Here is a 25,190-nt window from a genome sequence, read left to right on the forward strand (position 1 = left end):
AACACTCTACCCAAGCTACAAATGTCAGATTGTATTTGTTCTTTGTGGCCTGGTCTGGTCCTACCCACAGGCCTCAGCTCACCACCCACTGCTCATTTGTCTTAGAATAATTACTGAGGTGTAGTTAACCTGAAGGGGGCCATTTCTGTTGAAAGTGAACAATCATCACTTCACGTCACTGGTCAAAGTACTGAGGCTTTTACACATACTGTATGTGTCATTTGTAACAGTTGTTCTTGAGTACACCCTAAATTGTGTCTAAATTGTGTAATATCATGCAAACTCCCAAAGCACATTTATATACTTCAGTTATAGTTCAAATCAATCATACTTTGTACATTTTGTTCACTGACATTCCTATTCTCAGATGAGAATTGTAAATGTAGAGGTTAAAAATATTGTCTTTGTAATTGTAATAATGGACTGGTATTTATTATAACATTATAAGTCTGATGCATGTTTACTATCCACAGTACATTCTGATTTATATATTTAAAAACAAACAGTGAAGAATAATTTAGGGTTCACAGATGGAAAAGGAACACAAAAAGTACAAAATCCTAACAATAACAAATGGTGTGGGAAGACAATGTTGGTAGAGTGAATATTTTACACTTATGCACACAATGTTCTGAAAAATAGCTGAAAACAAAAAATAAAAGGTCGGAAAGAGTCCAACTTTCTTAAACAAAATTGGTCAAATACAGATTGCTTTGATAACATTTGTGGTACTTTCAAACACCTTCTATTTCATTATTTGTATCTGGTGATAAAAGGCAGAAAAAGGAATTACAACCATGATTTGTGCTGAAAATCTTTTTCGATTTTATTTGCCCTGGGCTATGAGATACAACCACAAAGACACTGTGCAAAGAAAGCAAGGGTTAACACTTAAGGACAGCAGACTAGCACAAAACACAACTAAAATGAGGAATACACAGCAAAGGCATGCTACAATCAACATATAATTCCACCATGAAAGGAGGGCTCAAAATGCTCAGAGTAACATGTCATTCTAATGTTTAAAATGCACATTAGATTTAACCAAGTGGAAGATGGAAACACGTTATCTGAGCTTCAGATGGTGGATTACAGCAGAGCCATGTTTCTCCTCTACACGTCAAAGCGTTAAACTGTATCTGATGTTACACAGGCCCTAACATTGAAACGAATCCAGCTTCAAAGCCCGAAAGACAAATTGATTATATGGGATATAAGAGCTAGCAAGCCAGAAGCTTGTGTACGATGAAGGATTAAATGTTTATAATAAAGGCAGTTTAAAAAGCTAGAAGCATGTGGCCATCTTGACTACTTTTTCAGAACTCACAAGTTGCGTTGACCGATTGGCTCGAACAATTCAGATTCATATTTTCTCACAATCAATACGTCTTATGCTTTTGTTAAATAATCTTTTGGCAGAGTTGAACAAGTGCTGAGTGTTTATTGTGATTGCCCACTTTAACGTTTTTTTTCTTTCATGTCAAATATATTTTCTTTTTAAAAAGGTTCTTTAGAATTTAGATATCAATAATACATTTGAAAAGTGCATGCAAGCTGTAACAAATTATGTAAAAGCAGGTATACTACAACCCGTTTTTGAATTGTCTTAAGCACAAAGTTAAAAAATAATCATACAAAAAACTTTGTTAAAAAGAGGGTAAAATGCAGATTGTTATTGCTACAGCTCTTATAGTTGAGGGACATACGTTTCCAAGCACTGCACTAGAGACAAAAGGAGAGTGATTATGTATGGGACTTTCATCTGTGCTATAAACAGGATCCAGGCGATGGCAGCGTCACTCGTAATCGCTCTTGCTCATGTCGGACAGATCCTGTAATGAAAGGAAAGAGTAAAAGATAAGGCCGGAGTGGCAGACGGACATGTGCCTTTGCTGACTGTGGGAAATATGAACTTGAGGCAGCACGGATCATCACAGGCAGTGCAGACATAATGAGAGCGTGTTCTCGTTTCTTCAGCTTCAGAGACAAGTGCTCTGAACTTTTAATATGTTGTTTGAATAAAAGTATATATAAAGGTTGTTGTGTCCCTGATGGGGATTACTCACAACATTTAAATTAACATGGCATCTTTTATTGTGTCGTTCAAATAGCCCCAGTTAGCCCCACATGGCCCCACAGTGGTGAATCTTTCAGTTATTTGATTCCAACTCTGACTCTTGAACCAGAATTCAAAATGTGCGACACCGAAAAACCTAAAATTTCAATCCAACAGAAATGTGCTAAAACATGTCTTTAAATGCATCAGTTGAGGGTTAGATAAATGTGAAATGACTGTAAAATCACTCACGAAAGAGAAATAGCACTTATCTTCAAAACAGTATTCATAATATCATCAATACAATGATAATATGCCCACCTCTTAATAATACTTTGATCCTATTTGATTGATCAACATATTGATCATCTGTATTTAGATTAGATGATTAGTGGCATTGCAGAATTAGCCAAATAACATGTGAAATGTAAAATAGAGGCTCAGTTATAATTTTCAGCATGCTTAAGTTTCACCCTCTGATGTAGTTTTGTAGTGTGGATTCATCAGAATAATGACAGTACTCTGTATATATACATTATCCTGGGAGCTTGTTATGTCCACCACTGTGCCACAGATATAGCCATTAGGTAAAAGATAAAGCTTAGATATGAAATAATTAAAGCATTATTTTGAATTCTTCGACCAAGTTAAGTTAAACTAATTAAAGTGAAATCCAAGGCTTTGTGACAGTTTGTGTCATTTATTTATTGCTTTTAAAAAAGAAGAAATCTCTTGCAAAGTAAATAAATCATTGGTGCTGCAAAGACAGAGATTTCTTCTTTTTCAAGTTTGACAGCTGTGTGCACCTCGCACATTTTGGATGTGCGAGTTTGACCTATTTTTATCTACTTATTGAGCAGCAATAATAATCAAGAGCCATTTCTCAGACTCAAGGTGACATTTCAGCCGCAAAACTGTTCAAAGATCTTGCAAGTTTGAGAGAATGGGTGATCGATCTATATCTATATTTGTATTCATCAATCCAGGAGCAGAACCAACAGTTCTTTGTTCATTTAACAAAATCCTCATGGAAACTGTAATGGTCTTCTGTCTATGTGGGGAAAGAAAATGGGTTTTATTCATGAATCAAGCAACACTTAAGGTGAGACAAAGATATTTCTCAAGGACGAGAGGATTTACACAAGGCACCAGAATGATGCTCAGAATGATGCTCAGAGTAATGGAGACGAGCAACAAGGACAAGAGACTGATAAAAGAACCTGCCCTCCTCACTCAGAGAAGAGCCGGTGAAACACAAGGGCTTGAAAAGAGAATATAATAAGAGTTGGTGGAAGGAATGAAATGCACTTTTAATCAGAAAATAAATCATCAAAGTAAGTGTTGGACAAAGGGAATCCAATTTTCAGCAACAGCCAATCAACAAATTGCAAGTGTGCTGTTGCAAACTAGTGATTACCGGTAATGAAAGCAGACTTCCACAGTGCAGACCTGTTTCTGAATGACTCAACGTTTTGGGTGACAACTTACTGTCAGCCCTTTACTACCCTGTGGCGCGTTAGTGTGAGAGTGAAATGGCATGCAGTGGAATGACCTACATCCTGGTCGTCGTCGCTGTCGTCGTCGCTGACCACGGGCTTGGCCTTCCCGCGGCTCGAGCGCTTCTTTCCTTTGTCGTGGCCGTGCGCCTCTTTGCTCAGCTTGATCTTGACGCGCATCGACTTAGCTGTGTGAAGAGGAACAAGAGGAGCGAGAGGCCATGACACCAGCAAGAATGACAAAACACTACATGTAAATGCATACATAATAATAGACCGCTTTCAGATTCAGAAGCCAGTCCTCAGTATTGTATATAGTGCCATTAAACTCACAACTGAGCATTTATACTAGCGATTCTTCTCATGGCCTCGAATAAACCTCACAAAGCCAAGAGAATGTTGTGATGGAATCTGAGCTAGGCCGTTTTTACATTCTTTTGTTAAGACGGGGGCAATGAAGGAGATGTTCGAAAACAACACTGTCAAAAGCATCTTTGATAGTAGTCCGAGTGGAAGGGGCCACACGTCATATTCGGTCTCACCGTCAGACTCAGACTCGTCATCCTCGTCATCCTCGTCTTCGCTGTCGTCCTCGCTCTCCTCTTCTTTAGCGATTTTCTGTCTGGCACTTTTGAACACGGACTGAAGCACGATGGAGTCCTCGTAAATCTAAGTACGAGATAGGGAACACGGGACTATGAAGGAAGCGGTTCTACAAAATGTTCCATGCAGTATTCAGTGAAAAAGGAAAGGTTTGGGTTAAGCTTAGAAACAGTTCTCCTCAAAGTCAGAAGCATTTCACAACAACGTGACATGAACCTGAGAGCCCTCCAGGTTGAAGGTCTGAGCGTTGTGACAAAGGAGCATCACGTCCTTCTCCAGATCTCCCACATTTCGATATTTATGGTTTCGCACACGCTCCTATGACAAAAACAAGACGGCATTAACGGTCCGTCTCTGTGCAGTTCCAATCGTCTCTGTCGGCATAAGAAAAGCTACCTTGATCTTCTTGAAATCCACAGGTTTTCGGATGAGCTCATAATATTCTGGGAGCTCCTTCCGGGAAGGTAACTGGACAAAGACCTCACTGAGCTGTCTTCCTGATCTGTTTGAGGGAGAAAAGAGCGTAAACCTACGACTTAAGTGTTATTGTGGTCTAAAATTAAAAAAAAAAAAAGAAGCAGAATCCATAATTATAAGTAACAAAACGTTTAGATGTTTAACATTCTTGCATTTGTGGATGTTGTGAAAATGAAACCCTATTTTATTATTTTGGCTACCGTAATCTTTTTCCGCTTTGATTTGGTCTTTTACTCTCTGGTTTGTTTTGTTTGTTATTTGGGTTTTTTATTCTCACTTTATTAAATGAATTAGATATGACTAGTTTATTTTGTATTTTCCCTGCACGTCCAACAGAGAGCTGGAAAGCTTCTAGCTGCATTTTGACATTTGTAGCTCAGGAGCCAGAGATTACAGAGCAAACTTTCACCTGTCATTTGTATAAAAGTCTTAATCTTTCATGGAGCAGCAGGAGAAGCAGAAGCATGTTTTAGGTCTCTCTCATGTGGGGTTGACATTAACAAGCTGTGAACAACCCTGTCGTCCTGGAGTTCTGATTCTTCTGGTTCACAGAGAAAGCAAAGAGACTGCAACTAATTTCCCTTGAGTTTTGCCACAGCAAAAAATGTGTTTTCTTTCTCTTTATTTATAAACCAGGCCGCATTATTGTAATACTAATATCTTTGTCACTTTTGAGTTTCTACATTTTAGCTTTGAATAAACAAACAATTCACAAGATCTTTGCAATGTGGAAATTCCATGAGATTATTAAACTTTAAAATAGTTCTGGATGGAATGTGCAAAAGTTGTCTAAGTCAGCTTTAGCGGAGACGAGAGGACGACTGTTCACTGGGAAGGGAAAGAATGTGAGTTTTGGAACAGCAGGTAGCAGTTTCCTGGAAAAGCGCTGGTATCGCTATCAGCCAGAGCATACCAAAAGGAACGTAAGTGCACATGTTCTTCCATGCTAACGTTATGTGTGCTTTTGAATTGTGTGAAATGTGCTGGAGACGGGGGACGAGCTGGCTCCATTTGAGTGGTTAGAATGCAGCTTTGGTCTATTGTTCTAGTCTCAAGAGTTTCCATTGATCAAATTACGCATTAACATTTCTCTAATGGAAACATGTACATTTTGAAATAAGCTTTCTTCCGTGTTTCGTGTCCAGAATTGACTTATTTTGCAAAACAGCAATGGACACACTTATTTCAATATAATAGGGTCAAACCTGTGAGGACGGTCATGTCGAGACCTGCACAGGACTGGCTATTCAAACCTACTACCGCCCAATCCCAAAGCTTCTCTGACCGCTCCCGCCAGGTCAAGCATGCCCCTCCTCGCCCCCCCGCCCAAGAGACCCACGTGGGGCCTGATGGGTCCCAACATTTTTGTTTTGCCAATTGATCAGCAATAGTCAATGGAAAAAATAAATAAAATGTCTACAATTTCAAAAATGTAATATTTTTTCCTGAAAAGATGTTTCTTTACTGTAAAAAAAAATGTTCAATGTGATTTTTGTCGGTGAATCATCAGTCAAAAAAAAAGAAAAAGAAAAAAGGTTTGAGCTAAATAATTCATTGTAGGTGTGTGGCTTTCAGGATGAAACACACACAAACCAGAGGCACACGTCGCACACTGCTGTGTGTATCCGCTGTTTCTGACAGCTCTGCACACGTGTCGATTCTCTGTCAGACAGGATATGAACGGGACTCTGGACTTCAGATGTTTAGGTCTGACCACCTGATCAAATTCATAATTGAATTGAAACACCTTTAATGTGAAATTGTATTAGTTTGACATTTGTAGCAGATCAATAAAGTTTTGCTCAAAAGCGCAACGAAAACTCGGCAATAGTTTCCCTATTTCAGAGAGATGGTTAGAAAACTATCAACAAGATCTCTTTACAGCCAGTGTTTTCAGAATTCACTATAAGCTAAAATGTGCTTGTATATTACAGCGTATTACAAACTGCATAGCAAACCATATAAATGCTGCTTTGCTAAGTGTTTAAAAGCTCGAGCCGGGTCTGAAGCAGTGGCAGCTTTATCTAGTGGTGCACCTGCAGCAGCTGTGCTCAGTCGCTGCAGTGGAAGTCTACAATCACAAATTAATGTCAAACGCACTTCAAATGCATGACACACAACCAATACAGAGGCTCGCAAAGGCTCAACAGTGAATCCATACCCACAATCTTTGAGCTTTCATGCCAACATAAGTGAGGTAGAACTTCTACCTGGGTGAGGGGGAAATCTGATTAAATACAAACAAAACCGGTTTTGAATACTAATTTCCAGAACACAAACAACGCACAGGTTTAATCATTTCAAACACAAACTTCCTCCACAGCCTGAACTCTGATCTGAACCCCACATTTACTTACATGCTGACAGATGATTGGCTGTAGACTTCTCAAACAATAAGATCCAAGCATCCAAAAAATTATACATTATTAGAAATCTCGATTCACATTTGATTAAAATGCACAGCCCTAGGTGCCGCTTTGAAATGAGTATGAGTGTGTCTGTTCCCTACTCTTAAATGCTAACAGGTAACTAGCCCCGGGCTGTGGGTATTTGAGTCACTAAAGCACAAATGCTTGAGCCTCATGAGGTTATAGATTAATAATAATATGAATAATAGATTGGCTTGATACTTGACATGAATGTTAAATGACGTACAGTCTCTCTGGAAACATGTGAGACGTGTGAAATTGCCCTTACCCATCCCTGTAGTTGATGACAGTATCGATGATGGTGTTCATTTGTTTGGTCAGTTTCGGAGGATTGGGAGAGAACTTCTCAGTTGGTGGACGACCGCGTTTTTTCTTGGCTTTGGTGCCGCTGTCTTCTCTGCCCGAGTCTTTGTCCTGGCGTCTCTTACGTTTACGCTTCTTCAGCCTGATCTCCTCCTCCATCTCTTCCAGGTTTCCATCCTCAATGGCCTAAAACAAATGGTACACACCGTCATGTAGAATAGTATTGTCGAAGTTAACACTCATACAGCATCACATTTACAGGCAATTAGTCTTTGCTATAATCATGTACAGTTAATACAGCAATAGACCCAAATTACACAGTGAAAATAACTATAACTTCAACATAACAGTATAATATTATGATTCACTCTTTAAATGCATTCATATCGATCGACTACTGCCTGCCTTGCTCTGAGTCGAACAGCAGTGTTGTCGCTGCTCATTTTGCAGCTTTAATTGGGACTTGACAAGTCAAAGACACTGGCACCTCATTCAAACTTTTCTTCTATTTTTGTTTCCCTGAAACCCCTGAGCTACAGCCAATTATGTGTGCGTGAATCGCGGCAGCAAAGTTTCCCCAGAGGCCTGTGTCACATTGGATTTGGTTTGGGGGAAAAGGCGCTCCATCAACATGAGCTGAACATAGACTTCCCAGTCAATATAATCAACAGAGAAAAGAGAGCTTGAGTGTTATATATATGGTCTCTGGTCCTATTTATATACTCCGTTGTGGCTTACTTGTGAAAGTCGATATAGCAACACAAAAGGCGTTATTACATTTTTATTGTCTCGGTCTCACTTTTTTTTGTAAAACAAGTCGAGAATTGTATCCTCTTCACAGTCAATGTGACAATTTTGGGGTGCTTTTTGGTCTGGACTCATTGCACTGGTGAGGATTTTCTCCTTAAAGTACCACTAAACAACCGTGGCAGAGCCTTCTTCAGCTGAAAGCCAAATTTGAAAAATACACCTCTGTGGGCAGTGCCCGGAGGTTTGGGGGAGTACCAGCATGCACCAGGAGAGGGTAGTGCGTCCTGTAAGGAGAAGTGCTTTGTGTTGGGATAGAAACCAGAATAAAATACAGCAGACCAACACTGATCGAACAGATACAATTCAAACTGGGGGGTAACTTTGATGCTTACTTAGCACCACAGGTAAATGTTTGTAAAATGTCCGCTCGACTGAAGTCTATTGTCCCTCTTGCTGGGTGTGTGCTTGTATTTGTGTGTATGCCATTTAAGTCTTTAGTTCTGTGCGCGCAGGTGTGGGGCTGGAAGTTTAATGCATCCAGACCTCAGATTTCAAATGCAACAGATGTGCGCCTGTTTGGTGTGAATATGGCTATTATTTTGCAATGTGGCAATGTGTGAGCAACTGTGTTCAAGTAATTTCCCTTGTGGATTATCTGGTTTGATAGCACGTTTACATCTCCACAAACACCCGGAAATACCTGAAAGCCCAGAAGTCTTTGCTTCAGTCGGATCGAGTATGTACACGTCCTAAATTAATCTCTTCAGGATCAGTTTGTTCATGAAAAAAAATATATTTGCAAGATTGAACCGATCCAATATAACCAAAGTGAGTAAACTATAGTGGACACAACTTTGTCTCCAAACCAGAGTATTCTTCAATGGTCACTTTACCCGAAGCCACTGTTTCTCAGTCAGAGTGTCGCTGTAGTCCACGTCTCTGCGACAGCGCGAGCCTCGACCAAACAGCTTGTCCTCTTCGTCTTCATAAGTGAGACGCTCCACCTCTGCATCGTCTTTGATTATCCAAGAAGGCAACTCATCTTCCTCCATCAGACGCGGTTTACGCTTTGGGTTTCGGGAATCTTCTCTGCGCCGATCCATGTCCATGCGCTAAAAACATGAATATAGTGTGTGTTAGGTGAAGGACAACACAAGCCTGGCCCTTTTCCCTCTGCTTTTACCACATCAAAGAAAAATGGGTGTATAATACAGCATCCCACCACAACTGACAAGAGGCATTCATATGTCCAGCTCATGGATGTAATGAGTGAGGATGAGGATATGAAATGCTCTCAGAAGTTTCAGAAGACTCACCATAAAGAGCTCAAACTCATCCTCGTTGCGGGCAATCATCTGGTTAAGAGTTTCATCATCAGGCACCTCATCTTCCTCCTAAAGTGATAAATTAAGTGTATCAGTAAATAGTAACAAGTAACAACAACAAGTAAGTTGGACGTATAGTTAGCATTCACATGACATCACAAAACGCTTAATGTTTCAAATTAAGATGAATTTTGTGGTTGTAGTTGCCTTTTAACTGGCCCAATGATGATGTTTGACCTGGTTTATGGTTCATATCTATCTCTGTACTGATTTATACTGACATGAAACAAAACCTGGCACGAAGTTCAACGTCTTCTCCATCAACATAAGTGAATAAAATAAATTATTTTTTCACAATAGTTCCAGAAATTTGTGCCATGATTCTACCCCAAATGTATGATTGTTGTCAGTTGAAAGGACTTTAAGACATAAAATGAAAATGACAAGTTTGGGGAGCTAATCCCTCCCAAATAATGCTATGAGGGACTCAGTTTGTGAAAAAAACATTTTTTAACCTTATTCTGAAATTATGACTTCAAGTAAATTCTACATGGTGACATTAAAAAGGAACCGTGTGAAAGATTTAGATTTCAAATGTCATAAACTAGACCAGTCTGTGTCTCCAGATTCAATATAAACATTATTAATTAAATTTGATAACTATGTTTCTTAAAGGCGTAATGGACGATTTTTCGGCGATTTGAGAACTTAGGCGGAAGTGCGCATGCGCACTCCCCCGTGCAGACTGATACAACACGGAGATCCGTCGCGCTAATAAACTAAATAATATTAGCGCGACGGATTTCCGTCTCTTCTGAGTCAGCTCGAACTGTCTTTCTCCGTCTTCATATTGTCCCGTACACTGAGGGAACTATTTTATGATAGATCAATGTGCTTAGACGCGCGGAAACGCGCTGCTCTCATGGGGACGAGCCGCGCGCGGCTGCAGGTGAGCGGTAGGCGAGTTCTATGATTGATACGTGGCAGGACTAATCGGCAGTCCACACCATGAGGAAATAAGACTCAGATTTGGACCAAAAAAATCGTCCATTCAACCTTTAAAAAAAAAAAAAAAAATGTAAACATAAAATTACAAAAACAAACAAGACAAGATCAGAGAGAACAATTTAGGTACAAACAAAGTCCAATGTCCGGTAATTTGTCCATTTTCAAGTTGACTCCTACCTTTTTATTTTTTGTATGTTGGTTATGATATCAGTCCTTAATCGTCAGGGCAGAATCATTTTTTTTTATTGCTGAACTGAATTGTTTTGAAAAATTATCATTCTGGATTTCAGCTTATTAAAAAAGAAATGATGAGGTACAGCTGAGTCTGTACCTCGTTCTGCTCCTCGGTCTCCAAGATGGCCTGCAGGAAGACGCGGCGCTCGTGGCTGGACGACTTCTGGTCAAACATGCCGGCCTGGATCACCTTCTGATCCACATTGAGCTTGTACTTGGCTGCTGCCAGGATTTTCTCTTCCACACTGTTGACGGAGCATAGTCGAAGTACACGCACTTCATTCTGCTGACCAATGCGGTGCGCACGGTCCTGGGCCTGAAGGTCCTGCAGACAACAGATAAAAGAAATGCCATGTAGACTTTGGGCAAATAAACAGAAGACAAAATACAGCAGTGTTATCCACAGGATTTAGTCTATCATCAAAATAAATATGGTCTAGTTACTGTCCCAATTCAATACATTCCTTTTCCACTATTGTCTTATTCCATTGATTGACAATCAATTGTTAAGATTACAGTTTGACAAAATTGTCAAACTGATCTTAGGTGGACCAGTAAAAAGAGTCCACATATCAGCAGGGGCTTTATGGCCCTACAGCAGCCGTGAACAGACCTGGTGTGGGTTCCAGTCACTGTCAAAGATGACGACAGTGTCAGCTGCTTGCAGGTTCAGGCCCAGACCACCAGCACGAGTGCTCAGCAGGAAGATGAAATACTGAGATCCCTCCTCATTAAACTTCTTCAGAAGCATGCCTCTGTCGTCTGCTTTTGTGGTTCCTGTGACACAAAACACATTTAGACAAAAGCTGCAATGACCTAAGCTTCACTTATTATCCAGGACTTCGACAATTGAAAGAACAATTTACTCACCATCGAGTCGTAAATACTGAAAGTTTCTATAGCCGAAATAGTCCTCCATTATGGTCATTAGTGTGGTCATCTGGCAAAAGAGCAGAACTCGGTGGCCGGTGGCATGTAACTTTGGCAAGATGCGGTCAAGAAGCTCAAACTTCCCAGAAGCTCGATAGAGATCAGGGCTGCAAGAAATATGTATAGTAAAATAATTAATCACAGCCGTAATTACAATGTCTATTGAAAATAGACATTAGTGGTAAATTGCTTACCCGCTAATGATTCCATTAGGATAGCCCAAGTGCTCAGCAAAAGATTCCTGAAAAAGAAAAATACTATGTTCTTTAAAAATATATACAGTAATAAGGAAGTTCAAAGATGTGTGGAGATTCAGAGAACAGTCAGTAGAGGACAAAATACAAGCCTCGTTCATGTATATTATGCACAATGAAATTCCACTGATTTGACATTTTTGCTCACCTCTATGTGCTGGAACATGTATGGATGATTGCAGATCTTTTTTAGTTGCATAATGGTATTCATTAGTGTCTTAGCTCCACCTTTTCCCTAAAACATTTTAAAAAAATAAACTAAATGCATTAGATATTGCCAAGAATGCAAAAAAAGTGTTGCTTTTCGTCACAACACAAACTTAAACCAAAGAACAGAGCGAGAAGTCTAATTGTATTTACCTTCTTGTCTTTCTCAGAGCCATCAGTGAGCAGGATCCCTTTTTGCATGTGGCGGTACAAAACCTTCTGGATTGCCGACATGTCACATTTAACAACATATTCTACCTAAAACGCAAAGTGAAAGACCTTTTTAGAAAGAAAATAACACTTTTGATCGTACAGTATAAATTAGTAATTTTTGTAAATAAAATATCTGAGCCACAAGAAAACAGAACCATGGTCCCCGAGCTTAATTTCATGCACTTGCTGTATATTACCTATCCTCAGTGGAATAACACAACTGTGCTACATAAATAGAAGAAAACCACGCAACTCCTGTGGCTCCTTTGTGTAAACTGCTTGAATATGGCCAGATGTGTGCCTTGTTTGCAGCTGCCTGTGTGCAAGAGGCTCCTTCATTGTCAACACTTAGAGCTGCATAATACATCAGCACTATTCAATAGATTCTATTAACTAAGGAATGAAGTTTATATACACACACAGGTCAAGGGGCTGGACCCATTTATATGGGGAAAAAAAAGGTCTGAAAATATATTTATGATTTAAAATAAGCAGCTTTTGTGCTTTTTATGGGGCTAGAGTGGTATGGATTTTTATTATTTTATGACGTTTTTTTCCCCCCGCATTTCCCAAAATGCAACCAAATAGATACATCCTCCCCACGGGCAAATTAGACCCCCTGGAGGGTCACATTTGACCCGCTAGCCCCACTTTGGGAACCTCTGGTTTATACCACTGCAGGTACAGCAGATGGTAAAGTGACAACACTGGCTGTGTAACTGTGGTGGTAGTTTATCTGTAACAAACCTTTTCTGGTAGTTGAGACTCCACTTCCTTCTTTAGCCTGCGGAGCAGGAAAGGGCGCAGCACTTTGTGCAGGCGACGAATGATCAGGATAGTTTCCTCTTCATTCAGATCAACCTAAATGCAAGATACAATACAATATAAATATGATAATGAAAGTGTATTAAAGGCAGTATAGTTATAGTCTAAGTGGTCCTACCCGCTCTCCTGTCATGGCAAACGGTGCATTGAACCACTGCTCAAAGGTGGTGCAACTCTTGAAGATGGTGGGCAGAAGGAAGTTGAGCAGTGCCCAGAGTTCAGGCAGCTTGTTCTGGAGGGGAGTGCCCGTCAGAAGGATGCGCCGCGGAGCCACATAGTGAGTGTTTAACACCTGGGTCAGTTTACAATGATGGTTCTTCATGCGGTGGCCTTCATCCACTATCATGTACTTCCAACGGATCTGTTCACAATGCAGAAGATTGATAATATGCCAACACATGACGCATGTTTGGTGATTGCAGACTCCCTCTTCTGTACGTGCAATTGAAAGTACAATGAAACACACAATGTTCCTTTACTCACCTTGGCTAGAATTTGCTTGTCCTTGATTATATATTCATAAGTGGTCAGCAAAACATTGAATTTCCCACTGCGTAGCTGTGGCACCAATCCGCGGCGTAAACCAGGTGTTCCCTTTTATCAAATCAAACAATCAAGAGTTGGACAAAAGCAATTAACATTCATTTAACAAGAATCAGCCGGCAGTTTTACCTTGTAGGCGACTTTAACAATTGATGGAGACCACTTGTCAAGTTCATAAATCCAATTAGACAGAGTGCTGAAATGAGGACAAAAGATATTTAAGAGCCACTAAACACCAATACCACTTTCTTTAACTGATTAACTGTATAAATGGGTCTAAAATGGATAGAAATCAACATCCTTGGCCTCATTTTCTAATTTTAGTGCATATATGTTAAAAATCAGACTTCCAAAGCTGTGCCTGTGTCCTCTTTGGGTTCAACTGTGTTGGCGTCAGTTTGCACTTCCATTCATCCACTTTTTTGAATCTTTCTCTGTGAAAATGAGGCTGATTGACATAATATAAAATAAATTGTGTAGCAGAACAAGACTATGTGGCTGTCATTTTCTCCAGTGGCCTTGAGCCACCAGCACATCTGTTTTTTCTGATTCTGTTACGAAACCTAACTGAGCCCACTGCTCGCGCCCCATGGTAAAGAGAAAACAGAAAAAGGAGATGCGACACCTCACTGAAGTAACATTTGTGCAGGGCAGGTCTACACTGTACCAGTAGCATGCGAGCTATATGTCTAAATGTGTGTAAGTGAGGCTACCCCAAATAAATTGTCTGTTTGTTGTAACCAGAGTCAACATTTTTTAAGTGGCTCGGACGGTAGGCAAATTATTTTTTTTATTTTGAAGGCCAAAAAAAATATCCAAATTTTGTCATTTTTTGAGTCGGAGTGACCACCAGGGGTCAGGCTTCAACAGTCAATGACGGAAAACGTCTCTATCAACCCGATCAGGAGACCAAATCTCACGATTTTAAGACATTTCTATCGACCTTTTGCACGCCGCTATCCTTTATTTTGGTAGCTAAGGCGAGCGAGGGGAACATGCGGGGGACACGGGCGCCGCCATGTTTGTTGTGATGACGCTGCTGGGCGTGTTTCAATCCCAGAATGCATTTGCATAAGTCAAATTTCACACCCTGACAGAGAAACACATGTCCTATGGAGACTTAAGTGGCGCAGACAGAGGCAAACCAACTTGAAAAAGCAATGTGACGACTCCTAAGCGCACTCTGTTTTATTATAGATGCATATGGAGGACTGAAAATGAAGGTGCGCAAGCGGTGCGCAGTGCACTATCAGTCCTTTGAGATGAAAGTCAGGTTTACCAGCATGATAAAAGTATTTGACACAGTGGTTCAGGAAAGTCGGCAAAATAATAGAAAAATAAAAGATTTTGAAGTTTTTTTCAGCAAAATGCTGATATTTTTTTTCAGTCGGCTAGTTTCATAGCAGGTCGTCGGGTTACGGCAAACAGACATTATTTTGCCTATTACAATGCTGGTCAGACAGTGTATATTGCACAGGTGTGCCTTGGGCTGGCCACAAAGCACAATGGTGTGAGTTGTGAGAGAGCGTGTAATTTGTCATGCTGACTGCAGGAATGTGCATTGCATTGATAAGCAGTCTCCAAACATGTTATAGAGAATTTGGCAGTACATCTAACCAGCCCCACAACCGCAGTCCACGTGTAACCACACCAGGACCTCCACGTCCAGCATGTTCATCAACAAGATCATCTGAGACTAGCCACCTGGACAGCTGCTGCAACATTCGGTTTGTATAGCTAAAGAATGTAAGCACAAACTCTCAGGAGCCATCTCAGGAAAGCTCATCTGCATGCTCCTCAACCTCATCGGAGTCTCGACTTGACTGCAGTTCCCATGAGTGGGCATTCAATGGCGTCTGGCACGTTGGAGGTGTTCTCTTCTCTGATGCATGTTGCTCAGTTGTAAACAACCACAAAATTGATTCAGAGACTATGCAAAACCCTGCTGCTAAGAAGTTTCACCAACACAAAAAGGGCAAAAGGAGAAAAGGAGATGACAAATAGTAGCTCTGCTGAAGAACAGCGTGGTACTCATGGATCTATTAAAAATACTCGAGAAATTAAAAATACTCGAGAAATACGAGCACCATGAGGACGCCTCTTCAGAGCAACAGCACGAGGTACAGAACTGAAGAAAACACAACCGGGAGCATTAAAGGGCAAATATTATGCATTATTTTGTATTATTATTAACCTTTAGTGAGTGCCTTTAGTTCTGGATCCCTGCCGTTTAATCTGGGCCTACCTATGTTTAGGTGCCAGCTGCTGGCTGCAAAGGAAAATACACACAGTTTAATATAGAAATTTCAGGCTGGCCCGTTTACTTCCTCGTCTCGGAATTCAGTTGTACTGATCACTATTAGATGGGAGAAATTCACAGAACGAGTTTGGCGATGAGTTATGGACAGCAGAGAAGAGAGGATTTTCGAATCCTGATTCCTCAAACTAGCGTGAATGAAGCTAGGTGGTACTCCAGGTATGTTTTTAATGAGGGAACAATGTTAGAACACGACTAAAAGCGCAAAAAGTCCATTTGCATGATATGTGTCGTTTAATATAAACTTAATGGCACAATTTTTGTTTAAATTTATTTAATATTATTTTTTATCATTATTATTTTTTTCTAATCACTGCGCAATGAATAAGAATGACATGGTATAATATGGCTATTATTATTGTAAGCAAAACCTCAATATCATGGACCCCCTCCTTTTCCCCTCGGCCAGCGTGGCACAAACAGCCGCTGCTCCAAGAAGCGCTCGAGCATATCAAAAGTACTATTCCACCTCGTTGGCACCTCAGTCATTAGCTTGTGTTCCAGCAGATTGAGCAGCTTCTGCTTTTCCTGCAGGATGGAAAACTCTATAATAAGAGTTCTCTTCAAAAAGGCCGCCTGGACAATTTACAATAAATTAACGTTGTTTAAAATGATGCGATACTGTGATTCAGTCTGTGAGGATATATTGCCGCATCCATTTTTTTAACACAACCCAATCCCACATGAAGGCAATTAATACTGTACCGTGAGGATCTTACAGCTGTAATATCACAGAGTGACAATAGCACATCCCTACACGTTATCACTATGTCTACGCGGACCTTGTAATGCGCATCAAGCTTCTTCACATCCAGAGCATTGTAGTCGAATTTTCATCTCAACGAGGCGTCAAAATAATAAGACAATTAAATAGTTTGACGAGCACCACGCAACTTCGAGTACCGCGTGTCACAAGCACAATGGGCTAAACCAATGAAATGTCACTAAAAAAATGTGTGATTTCACTGATTTGTCATCTTTACAGTCACTCATTCTTCAGTCACTCGTTCCTCAGCCAATCAACAGCTTTGTGCCCCGGTTTCATAAAACTGTATTGGAGAGTGGCTCTCCTCTGTGGCAGACCAAGAAGCTGACAGATATTTCACATTATTCACAAACACACTTAGTGTGTCATCTAGAGCCGACCTTTGACTCTCCGACAAATGAACATATTTTATCCCATTGTGTAGTACCCAGCTCTAAATATATTTCAGGGGTGATAAGAAAAGGCGATAACAATTTGTGATGAATGTTGGGTGATGAGTACTCACGAGAGGGGGACGATGATCAGATACGGCCCGTTGAGCCTCTTGTACTCCATAAGGTAGGTGATAAGGCCAATGGTTTGGATGGTTTTACCGAGGCCCATCTCATCAGCCAAGATACCGTTCAGATTGTTATTGTACAGGGACACCAGCCACTCTAAGCCTTGGATCTGAAAGCATAAAATAAATGGGCTCTGAATAAAGACACAGAAAAGAATATGTACACGTTTAGTGTGACAAACAATACTTCAGATGTTTTTGTATGTTCTTATAGTCATACATGTTTGGCAAAAGTACATTTGCATGTTTATGTAGTTTAAAGCTATACCTTCGGGAATGATTTTCATCGTGGTCCTGTAAGCAATTCTAAATGTCATGGTGGCATTTGGTGGCTATCAAAAAGCAGACTCATTTATGTGGAAGCCAACCAATTAACGGCACCAAACAACATCAACTTAACATAAATATATCTTTGGAGAAAAAAGAATGTTATAATACTTAGATAAAATAGTTCAATTCATTTTGTGTAATGCCCAAAATCACAACAGCAGTTTCCTCGAAGGGTGACAGTGAAAAACACAAACAATGTTAATTAAAGGCGCAATGGACGATTTTTCGGCAATTTGAGAACTCAGGCGGAAGTGCGAATGCGCACTCCCCGTGCGGACTGATACAACACACCCGTGCGTTTGTTTATTAGCGCGACGGATCGCATCTCTCGTCTCCCGTAGATTTCTGTCTTCTTCTGAGTCAGCTCGAACTGTCTTTCTCCGTCTTCATTTTGTCCTGTACACTGAGGGGTCTATATTATGATAGATCAATGCGCTTAGACACGCGGAAACGTGCAGCTCTCAGGGGATGAACCGCATGCGGCTGCAGGTGAGCGGTAGGTGCGTTTTATGATTGATACGTGGCAGGACTAATTGCAGTCTACGCCACGAGGAAATGAGACTCAGATTTGGGCCAGAAAAATCGTCCATTCAACCTTTAACATTTTTTTGACAGTCAAGAAATACATGGCTATTTTGAGATGTTTGACCCTTGAGGTGAACAAACCCTTCATAAGGCAGCCTTATTGCAGCTATAAAGTGGAGTGGAGGAAAGTGTCTAATACAAAAATGTGCTTGGTGGGCTCACTTCTGCCTCCCTAACTTAAGATAAATGACTAAATGACACCATAATAGTTAAGGGATGTCCCTAGCGATTACGTACTCAATTAATTACATTACATAAATGTATTAATGATCAGGTTTAAAAGTTGCAGAGTCGTTTTGTTTTGTTTTAATTTGATTAGAAGTTTTTGTTGGAATTGGGAATATGCAATTTCGCTCAACTAATTTCATGTCAATCATCATGATTGATCAGACTAGACCAAACATTCCACTTATTCATTGTTCCTATCATTTAATTTGCTCATTAAACAGACACATGCCAAAAGTGCAGATAATATTCAAGATACTTTGCAACCACAGTATTCTGAATTCATGATACAAGTGAATGTGAAATAATACACGACATCAGGATCTGTGGGTATGATGAGAGTCAGGTCAACTACCCAGAGGCGACCATTACTATGAGCCACGAGCCTCAACAATACCACAGGACTCTTATTTATTAGTCATTCAATCAGTTAGATGTTTATATTCACATAAATTAACAGTCTAATGTGGAAAGAGACTACTTTTTCTTTGTTCACTGTTGTTTAGAGCTCTATTAAAACAACCCAAGAGATTATGATTCAAACTAAAGCTAATTAGTACCTGGTAATGTTTGAGTGTGCCATTGATGAGCAGTGTAGACTGCTTGTCCACTTTCTCCGTTACAGCATGGGCCACACCATAGTAGGACTGCAAGCGGGTAGTTTCAGCATCAATACTGTACTCATCGTCCACATCCTGCTTGGCAGACCTGAATGTGTTAGTAACACAAAAAGAGTTAGACTACTGTGTCGGTTAGAGCATATTTAGTTAAGAGTGAAGTGATGCTGTACTCAATAATGTTCTTGGAATTTTTCCCAGACACTTTATCGACATCAATTTTCTTCTTCTCTTCTCCTTCTCCCTTGGATGCCTCCTCGTCCTCCTTGTAAGGAAGCAAACATGTGTTACTACAATGTCATCCCCACAGCAATGAACTAAACACAAAGTAGTCTTAGCTACATGCCACTACAGCCCTCTAGTGGTAAGTACATTATATTTCATTATGTTTTTTTTATTCAATGAATATGATTCTAAATTAAATGAATTCTAAAATAAATTCTTCAATTGATGCAAGATTAGGTTTAAAGGAGGTTTCACCTCTTCTTCAAATTCAGAACCACTCTCTTCGCTGTCTGAACGTGGAGCAACTTCATAACTAATAACATTTAAAAAGGCAAAAAGATAACAAATCCCGTCAGACATATATTCAAAATCATGGGAAATTAAAGTTGTTACAAAAACTTACCCAGGATTCATTTCTAGCCAGGCCTCAAGCTGGCTGGACTTGGGGGCATCTGTTCCCTGCAAAACTTTCCCAGTCTCCGTTTGAATAACTTTGACTGGAAGCTCACTCATCTGACTGCTCTCATCCATGGGCTGCACCATGAGAAAAGGAAACAACCAACAGAACAGAATTATATGAATCAATCAACAAACATTTATATTGCACTTTGAAACACTATTTAACTATCCCTCTCAATCTATAGGTTAATTACAAAACTTTAAATAGTTTGGAAAGTATCATGTTACCTCTCCATCTGGTCCAATGGCACTGGGGCCTTCACCTTCTCCGTCCACCTTCTAAAAAGAAGACATTAACCAGTCACCACCGCATTATTCACTTCATGCAATACAAACTCAGGTGCCAAAATTAGATTCAAGTCTGAATTAGGGCTGGGATAATTATTGCATTAAGTATTTTTTCCTTCAATCGCGTTAAAATGAATGCTACAATGAATGTGTCCCTCATGCCAGGCTTGAGGACATCTGTGTGCACGAGGACACAAAGGTGCTGCTCTGAGTGCTCCCATTATGAATCGTCTGCTCCCGGGGGTTTCTACTGTGCGTGCATGTGGTTTTATGAGGGGAAACTTTGACAACCAGCTGCTTGGGCTTTGACACGCGGTTTGTTTGTGTGCTGAACAATCTCCTGAGCTGAGTCAGGGCAAATTCCACACAGGAGCTAAACGAGCCACTGTTAGGAGAGGAACGGATCCACTGTGAATGATCCGCTCTGACTTTGACAAGCTGAGGAGCACCTGCTCATGTTGAACAACAGGAACAGGCTTAATTCAAAGGGAGTGTCTACAGAGCCGCGGCTCCTGAAACTGCTGGGCTATTTGACCCTAATTCAAAACCTAACCATTTGTGATAATTATTTTTTCAAGATTTGTAAGAAATTTTAAAAAATGAATCATTCGATTCCCAGCCTCAGTCTGAATGCATAATATTCAATCAGTATGATCCATTTGACAACCTCTAGGTTGTGATTTTGGTAGTCTAAAGCAAAATGTGTTTTAAATGTTTGTACCTTCTTTTTTTTCTTTTTTTTCTTCTTGTCCTTGGCAGCTTGAGCTGCTTTATGTTCATACACCAGGGTGGTGAGATTAGCAACATATTCATCAGTCTGCTGCAGCAAGTAAGCCAGACGTTTGTCTTTCTTTTGGTCAATTAATTTTCTGTAGCCTTCTTCATCTTCTGCCTGAGAATGCACAATTTAAAAACATCATTATGATTTACACAGAACATGAGCCACACCTAGTTTCATACTAACCATAAGTCTCCTCATTCTCTCTTTTTCAATCCTCTCAGTCTCTTTCTTCTGTTCCCGCTCTGTGTTGGTGTGCCATGTGGCAATTGCTCGAGTCAGCTTCTGGATTTTACCAGAGACTGACCTGTGGTATTCTTTAAAGTCTTTAGCATGCTGAAGGATGCTATTCAGATATTCCTGAAACAGAATCAATGGGTTCAAGTTTATATAACATAACATGCATATACATACATATTATACATTTAAAAATAAAAAAGTATTTTACCTGATGTTTTTGTCTTCGTTTCTTTTCTTGCTCCAGTTTCTGTTGCTTCTCCAGTTTCTCAGTCATACGTGCCTCTCTCAGTGTCTGCCTCTTACTGCGTCTGTAGGCCTTTGAGTTGAGAGCAGTTTCCAGGGTTGTGTCTCGCCTCATGCATGCCACAACATCTTGTCTCAGCTAAAATACGCCAATCATAAAAAAAAAAAAAAAACAATAAAGGATTATCTTATCTTATCTTATAAAGATGATAGTTGTTCTCAATTGTCATTTTGTCATTATATTTTGAATCATGCAGAATGAATATGAAAAAAATGGATTTGCTTTGACTTGTACCTGGCGCTGAAAGTTGAGCAGGCGCAGTGCTTTGAGCTCCACGGTTGCTTTGGTTCTTAAGTCGGGGGGCAAAGAGCCTGGCAAACTTTCTAGTTCCTGTATACGATGTGCAATCCTTGCCTGCAGTCTTGGAGAGTTTGGCAAAATGTTATTTCATCTCAACAGTTTAAAATATCCACATAAATGTTACTCACAAATACAAGTCCTGACAAATGCACCACCACAATATGGTTTAAACAGGACTTGGGTCAGTAGCAGTGCAGTGACTTTCATGGATGGGCAAGCAGACTAAGGGTGTTAAATATTTAGTGGATAACAGAAAAGTGACCAAATAAAATAAAATATGCAGAGCTAAACTTCCATACCTGAGATAGACGCTCTATATGTATTTCTTACTAACGTATAATCATTAAAAACGTGAACAGAGCCTGAGCTACAAACAATGACTTGTCTCTAAAAAATAGATTTTAAGTTAGTTTGTTGAAACTTGGTGCTGCTGTTGCTTCACACATGCGCAGTTAGGGCAAAACCTGCAAACATCCTTGATTCCCACACAGGTTTATTCAGCGTGGTTTGAGCATAGCTCCATGGGATTGAGGCTGTGTAGTCCTCAGAGCGCATGCGCAGGCCTCTAAAAGAAGCTGCTCTCCGCTCTGGTTCTAAAACCTAATGTTAGAGAGTGGAACATGAACGAGCTTCTGAACACAGCCACAGATTGCGCCGCTGCGGCAAAATAAGAATCATGCTTCCCACGCAGTGATGTTTGTTTATTAGCGGCCTGAAGCGGCCGCTAATAAACAAACGCACTTTGCTTTTTTGTGCGTCCGCACGGGTGGAGTCCGCATGCGCACTTCCGACTGAGTTCTCATATCGGCAAAAAAATCGTCTATTACGCCTTTAATCAATGGATTTTTAGAGTATCTGTTGTATATGGAATACGGGGTGCAAAATAACATTTTCTCTTTCATTCTTGCCCTTTTTGCATAATTGGAAAGGTGTAAGCAATCAGAATCATTCATCTGATAACTTCAGAAATCAGTTTATGATCAGATTTTCGTGGTGCATGTAAATTAAAGGCGTAATGGATGATATGGCCCAAATCTGAGTCTCATTTTCTTGTGGTGTGGACTGCTGATTAGTCCTGCCACGTATCAATCATAGGATGCACCTACTGCTCACCTGCAGCCTCGTCGGCTCGTCCCCAGGAGAGCAGCATGTTTCCGCGTGTTTAAGCGCATGGATCTATCATAATATAGTTCCCTCAGTGTACAGGGAAAAATTAAGACGGAAAAAGACAGTTCGAGCTGGCTCAGAAGAGACGGAAATCTACGGGAGACGAGAGATGGGATGCAATCCGTTGCGCTAATAAACAAACGCACGTGTGTGTTGTGTCAGTCCGCACGGGGGAGTGCGCATGCACACTTCCGCCTGAGTTCTCAAATCGGCGAAAAATCGTCCATTACGCCTTTAAGCCACTGCAATTTAAATTTTTTAAATGTAATTTAATTTTTTTTTTTTTTTTTTAACATGCGGTTCAAATTGCTTTTCCCTTTAAGGCATTGCACAAATGTTCCAGTGACACAACAGCTTGAGCCACAAAGTATGTACCTGTACTCTCTCTCTTGTAGTATTCCTACTGGATCCAAGCCTTGGGGTTTCTGGATTGGAGTGACTCGGTTTTGTTTCTGTTGCATCTGCAGCATGGGGGACACTGGCTGTGCAGAGGGCTGGGGGGTCACTGAGCTGCCAGGCATGGGTCCAGGTGCACCAGGGGCCTGAGGAGGGGCAGGAGACGGCCTCCCACCAGTAATTGGAGTCAGATGCTTTTGAGGAGTGCTCTGACTATCCCCGCTTTGACCTGGACATCAAGTATTTTTGAAGGAATATTATTAGCATTGAAAACAAAACTTCCAAACCACATACACTGCGCAGGAAAAGTATTATTAGTGAAAGTAGTAGTGTTTACTTTTACTTCCGAGTTAGTTACTGACTTATTATATGGACACAGCATAAGTGAGATCATCACAAACTTACCCTCTGGCCAAGTCTTTTGAACTGCACTCTGGCCCTGCATTGCTGGTGTGGCACAAGGACTTGACTGTGGCCCACACATAGGTGGGCCACCCATTCCTAAAAACAAAAGCAATTGGTCAAGTTTTGACAGACATTTTGACAGATGTGGTTTTGAATAAGGAACTCTCTCATACCTGATCTATTATAAGGACTAGACCCAGGTGTCTGTTGTGGCTGCTGTTGCTGGGGCTGTTGTGGCTGCTGTTGCATTGTGGGAAGACATCTTTTGCCCTGAACTGCCAACTGAAGGTTTTCAGGCAGGGGTTGCCCTCTGCCCAAGATTTTATAAGCGAGAATCTGAGCTCGCAGCTGTTGAAGTTGAACTGGACTGAAAGCAGAAGGTCCTCGGCCAGTCATGTTTGGCCCCATAGTTGCCTGGGGTTCCATAGACACCAGAGGGCCTGATTGCGAAGGAGGAACATGAGGAGGCGTGGGTCCTCCTGACATAGGACTTGTACTATGTTCATGCACTCCCATGGGTGATGGATGGGGTGACAAGTATCCTAAATTTTACAAAACAGTAAACATATTAAACATGTAACAGTAAAGGTTTTCCTTTGGTTTTAATAAATCTCGGATTTATGAAGTTTTGTTGTCTGACTTATAGACTTGATACCTTGGCTATGTGGGTCCATTGGACTCTGTGGAGGTCCCATACCACTATGCAAAGATCTCGTTCCCACATTTTTCATGTGACCAAAGTGCATTGGATCAGCCATGGGCTTGTCATTCATTCCTTCCATGGGCTGAGAAAACAAAATAGTATTCAGTACACCTTGCCAATTTATATTAAAGGGCCCTTGTAAATTTCTGTTCTGGAAGCAAACATCTAACTACTTTATAAACTTTAGTACACATTAGTTACCTTATGCATCCCATACATGCCATCTTGGGAATACTCTCCCTGGCTCTGAATACCGTGGGGAGCATTAGGAGTGCCTGGGCCGGGGCTGGGTCCCATCATGCTGTGAACAGAACCTGGGGAGGGGTCTGGCCCTGGGGACAACCCGGCCCCTGGGGAGGGGCCAGCATGGGACATTCCACCTGTTGTGTCTGGATGGGTGGACATCTACTGAACAGCCAGATATATGGTAGCCAGCTACCAAGACAAAAAGGGAGAACAGATTAATTAGTTATTTTTAAACTTTTTCTACATTAAAATTGCCCCTAGGGATTAGTTTACATATCTAATGTGATCACTTACTGCTGGTAATGCCATACCACCAAATCAACTACCTATAATATATACTAGTTAGTTGAGATATACACATTATAATGATAAAACATGTAACGATAGTGCATGATTTATTACTTATCATGATTACCATTTTCGAAACATGTGATACACAAGTCAAGTTGATGAAATGTCTCGTTAGCCTAGTGATTGTATGTGCGGTGCAGTGACAGAGGAGGATTTTGGGAAGACCGTTATAAAGCTGTCACAGAAATCGCGGAACTTGCTCTCGTTAGCATTGCACGAACATCAGAAATATGTGCATTTGATTAGGTCGTGGCTTCAATCAAGTGACAAATCATC

At 40.6% G+C, this 25,190-nt stretch overlaps 1 protein-coding gene across 2 annotated transcripts in view; it reads right to left on the reverse strand.

The window, feature by feature from the left end:
• Window positions 1-801: 801 nt before the first annotated feature.
• The window catches only part of smarca2 (SWI/SNF related BAF chromatin remodeling complex subunit ATPase 2), a 24,869-nt gene continuing 480 nt past the window's right edge, over window positions 802-25,190 (reverse strand). The window contains exons 2-34 of one of the 2 annotated variants that reach the window (XM_072433445.1): window positions 24,519-24,752; window positions 24,270-24,399; window positions 23,788-24,156; window positions 23,615-23,710; window positions 23,189-23,438; window positions 21,581-21,707; window positions 21,251-21,424; window positions 20,989-21,162; window positions 20,746-20,916; window positions 19,965-20,015; window positions 19,681-19,811; window positions 19,533-19,590; window positions 19,226-19,314; window positions 18,996-19,143; window positions 17,242-17,405; window positions 13,783-13,849; window positions 13,594-13,704; window positions 13,229-13,471; window positions 13,033-13,146; window positions 12,226-12,330; window positions 12,014-12,100; window positions 11,806-11,852; window positions 11,552-11,718; window positions 11,295-11,458; window positions 10,779-11,006; window positions 9,431-9,508; window positions 9,008-9,226; window positions 7,330-7,550; window positions 4,552-4,657; window positions 4,372-4,473; window positions 4,095-4,221; window positions 3,613-3,740; window positions 802-1,832 (exon numbers count right to left, since the gene is read on the reverse strand). In XM_072433445.1, the coding sequence (XP_072289546.1) occupies window positions 1,797-1,832; window positions 3,613-3,740; window positions 4,095-4,221; window positions 4,372-4,473; window positions 4,552-4,657; window positions 7,330-7,550; window positions 9,008-9,226; window positions 9,431-9,508; window positions 10,779-11,006; window positions 11,295-11,458; window positions 11,552-11,718; window positions 11,806-11,852; window positions 12,014-12,100; window positions 12,226-12,330; window positions 13,033-13,146; window positions 13,229-13,471; window positions 13,594-13,704; window positions 13,783-13,849; window positions 17,242-17,405; window positions 18,996-19,143; window positions 19,226-19,314; window positions 19,533-19,590; window positions 19,681-19,811; window positions 19,965-20,015; window positions 20,746-20,916; window positions 20,989-21,162; window positions 21,251-21,424; window positions 21,581-21,707; window positions 23,189-23,438; window positions 23,615-23,710; window positions 23,788-24,156; window positions 24,270-24,399; window positions 24,519-24,722 (4,686 nt within the window). In that variant the 5' untranslated portion in view covers window positions 24,723-24,752 and the 3' untranslated portion in view covers window positions 802-1,796. Of the gene's footprint in view, window positions 1,833-3,612; window positions 3,741-4,094; window positions 4,222-4,371; window positions 4,474-4,551; window positions 4,658-7,329; window positions 7,551-9,007; window positions 9,227-9,430; window positions 9,509-10,778; window positions 11,007-11,294; window positions 11,459-11,551; window positions 11,719-11,805; window positions 11,853-12,013; window positions 12,101-12,225; window positions 12,331-13,032; window positions 13,147-13,228; window positions 13,472-13,593; window positions 13,705-13,782; window positions 13,850-17,241; window positions 17,406-18,995; window positions 19,144-19,225; window positions 19,318-19,532; window positions 19,591-19,680; window positions 19,812-19,964; window positions 20,016-20,745; window positions 20,917-20,988; window positions 21,163-21,250; window positions 21,425-21,580; window positions 21,708-23,188; window positions 23,439-23,614; window positions 23,711-23,787; window positions 24,157-24,269; window positions 24,400-24,518; window positions 24,753-25,190 lie in introns of both variants that reach the window. The other variant, XM_072433444.1, reaches the window with a different exon arrangement.

The sequence above is a fragment of the Eucyclogobius newberryi genome, unplaced genomic scaffold (assembly GCF_026437365.1).
Source record: "Eucyclogobius newberryi isolate DKJ021-1_F unplaced genomic scaffold, fEucNew1.0.hap1 SCAF_6, whole genome shotgun sequence".
NCBI lineage: Eukaryota > Metazoa > Chordata > Actinopteri > Gobiiformes > Gobiidae > Eucyclogobius > Eucyclogobius newberryi.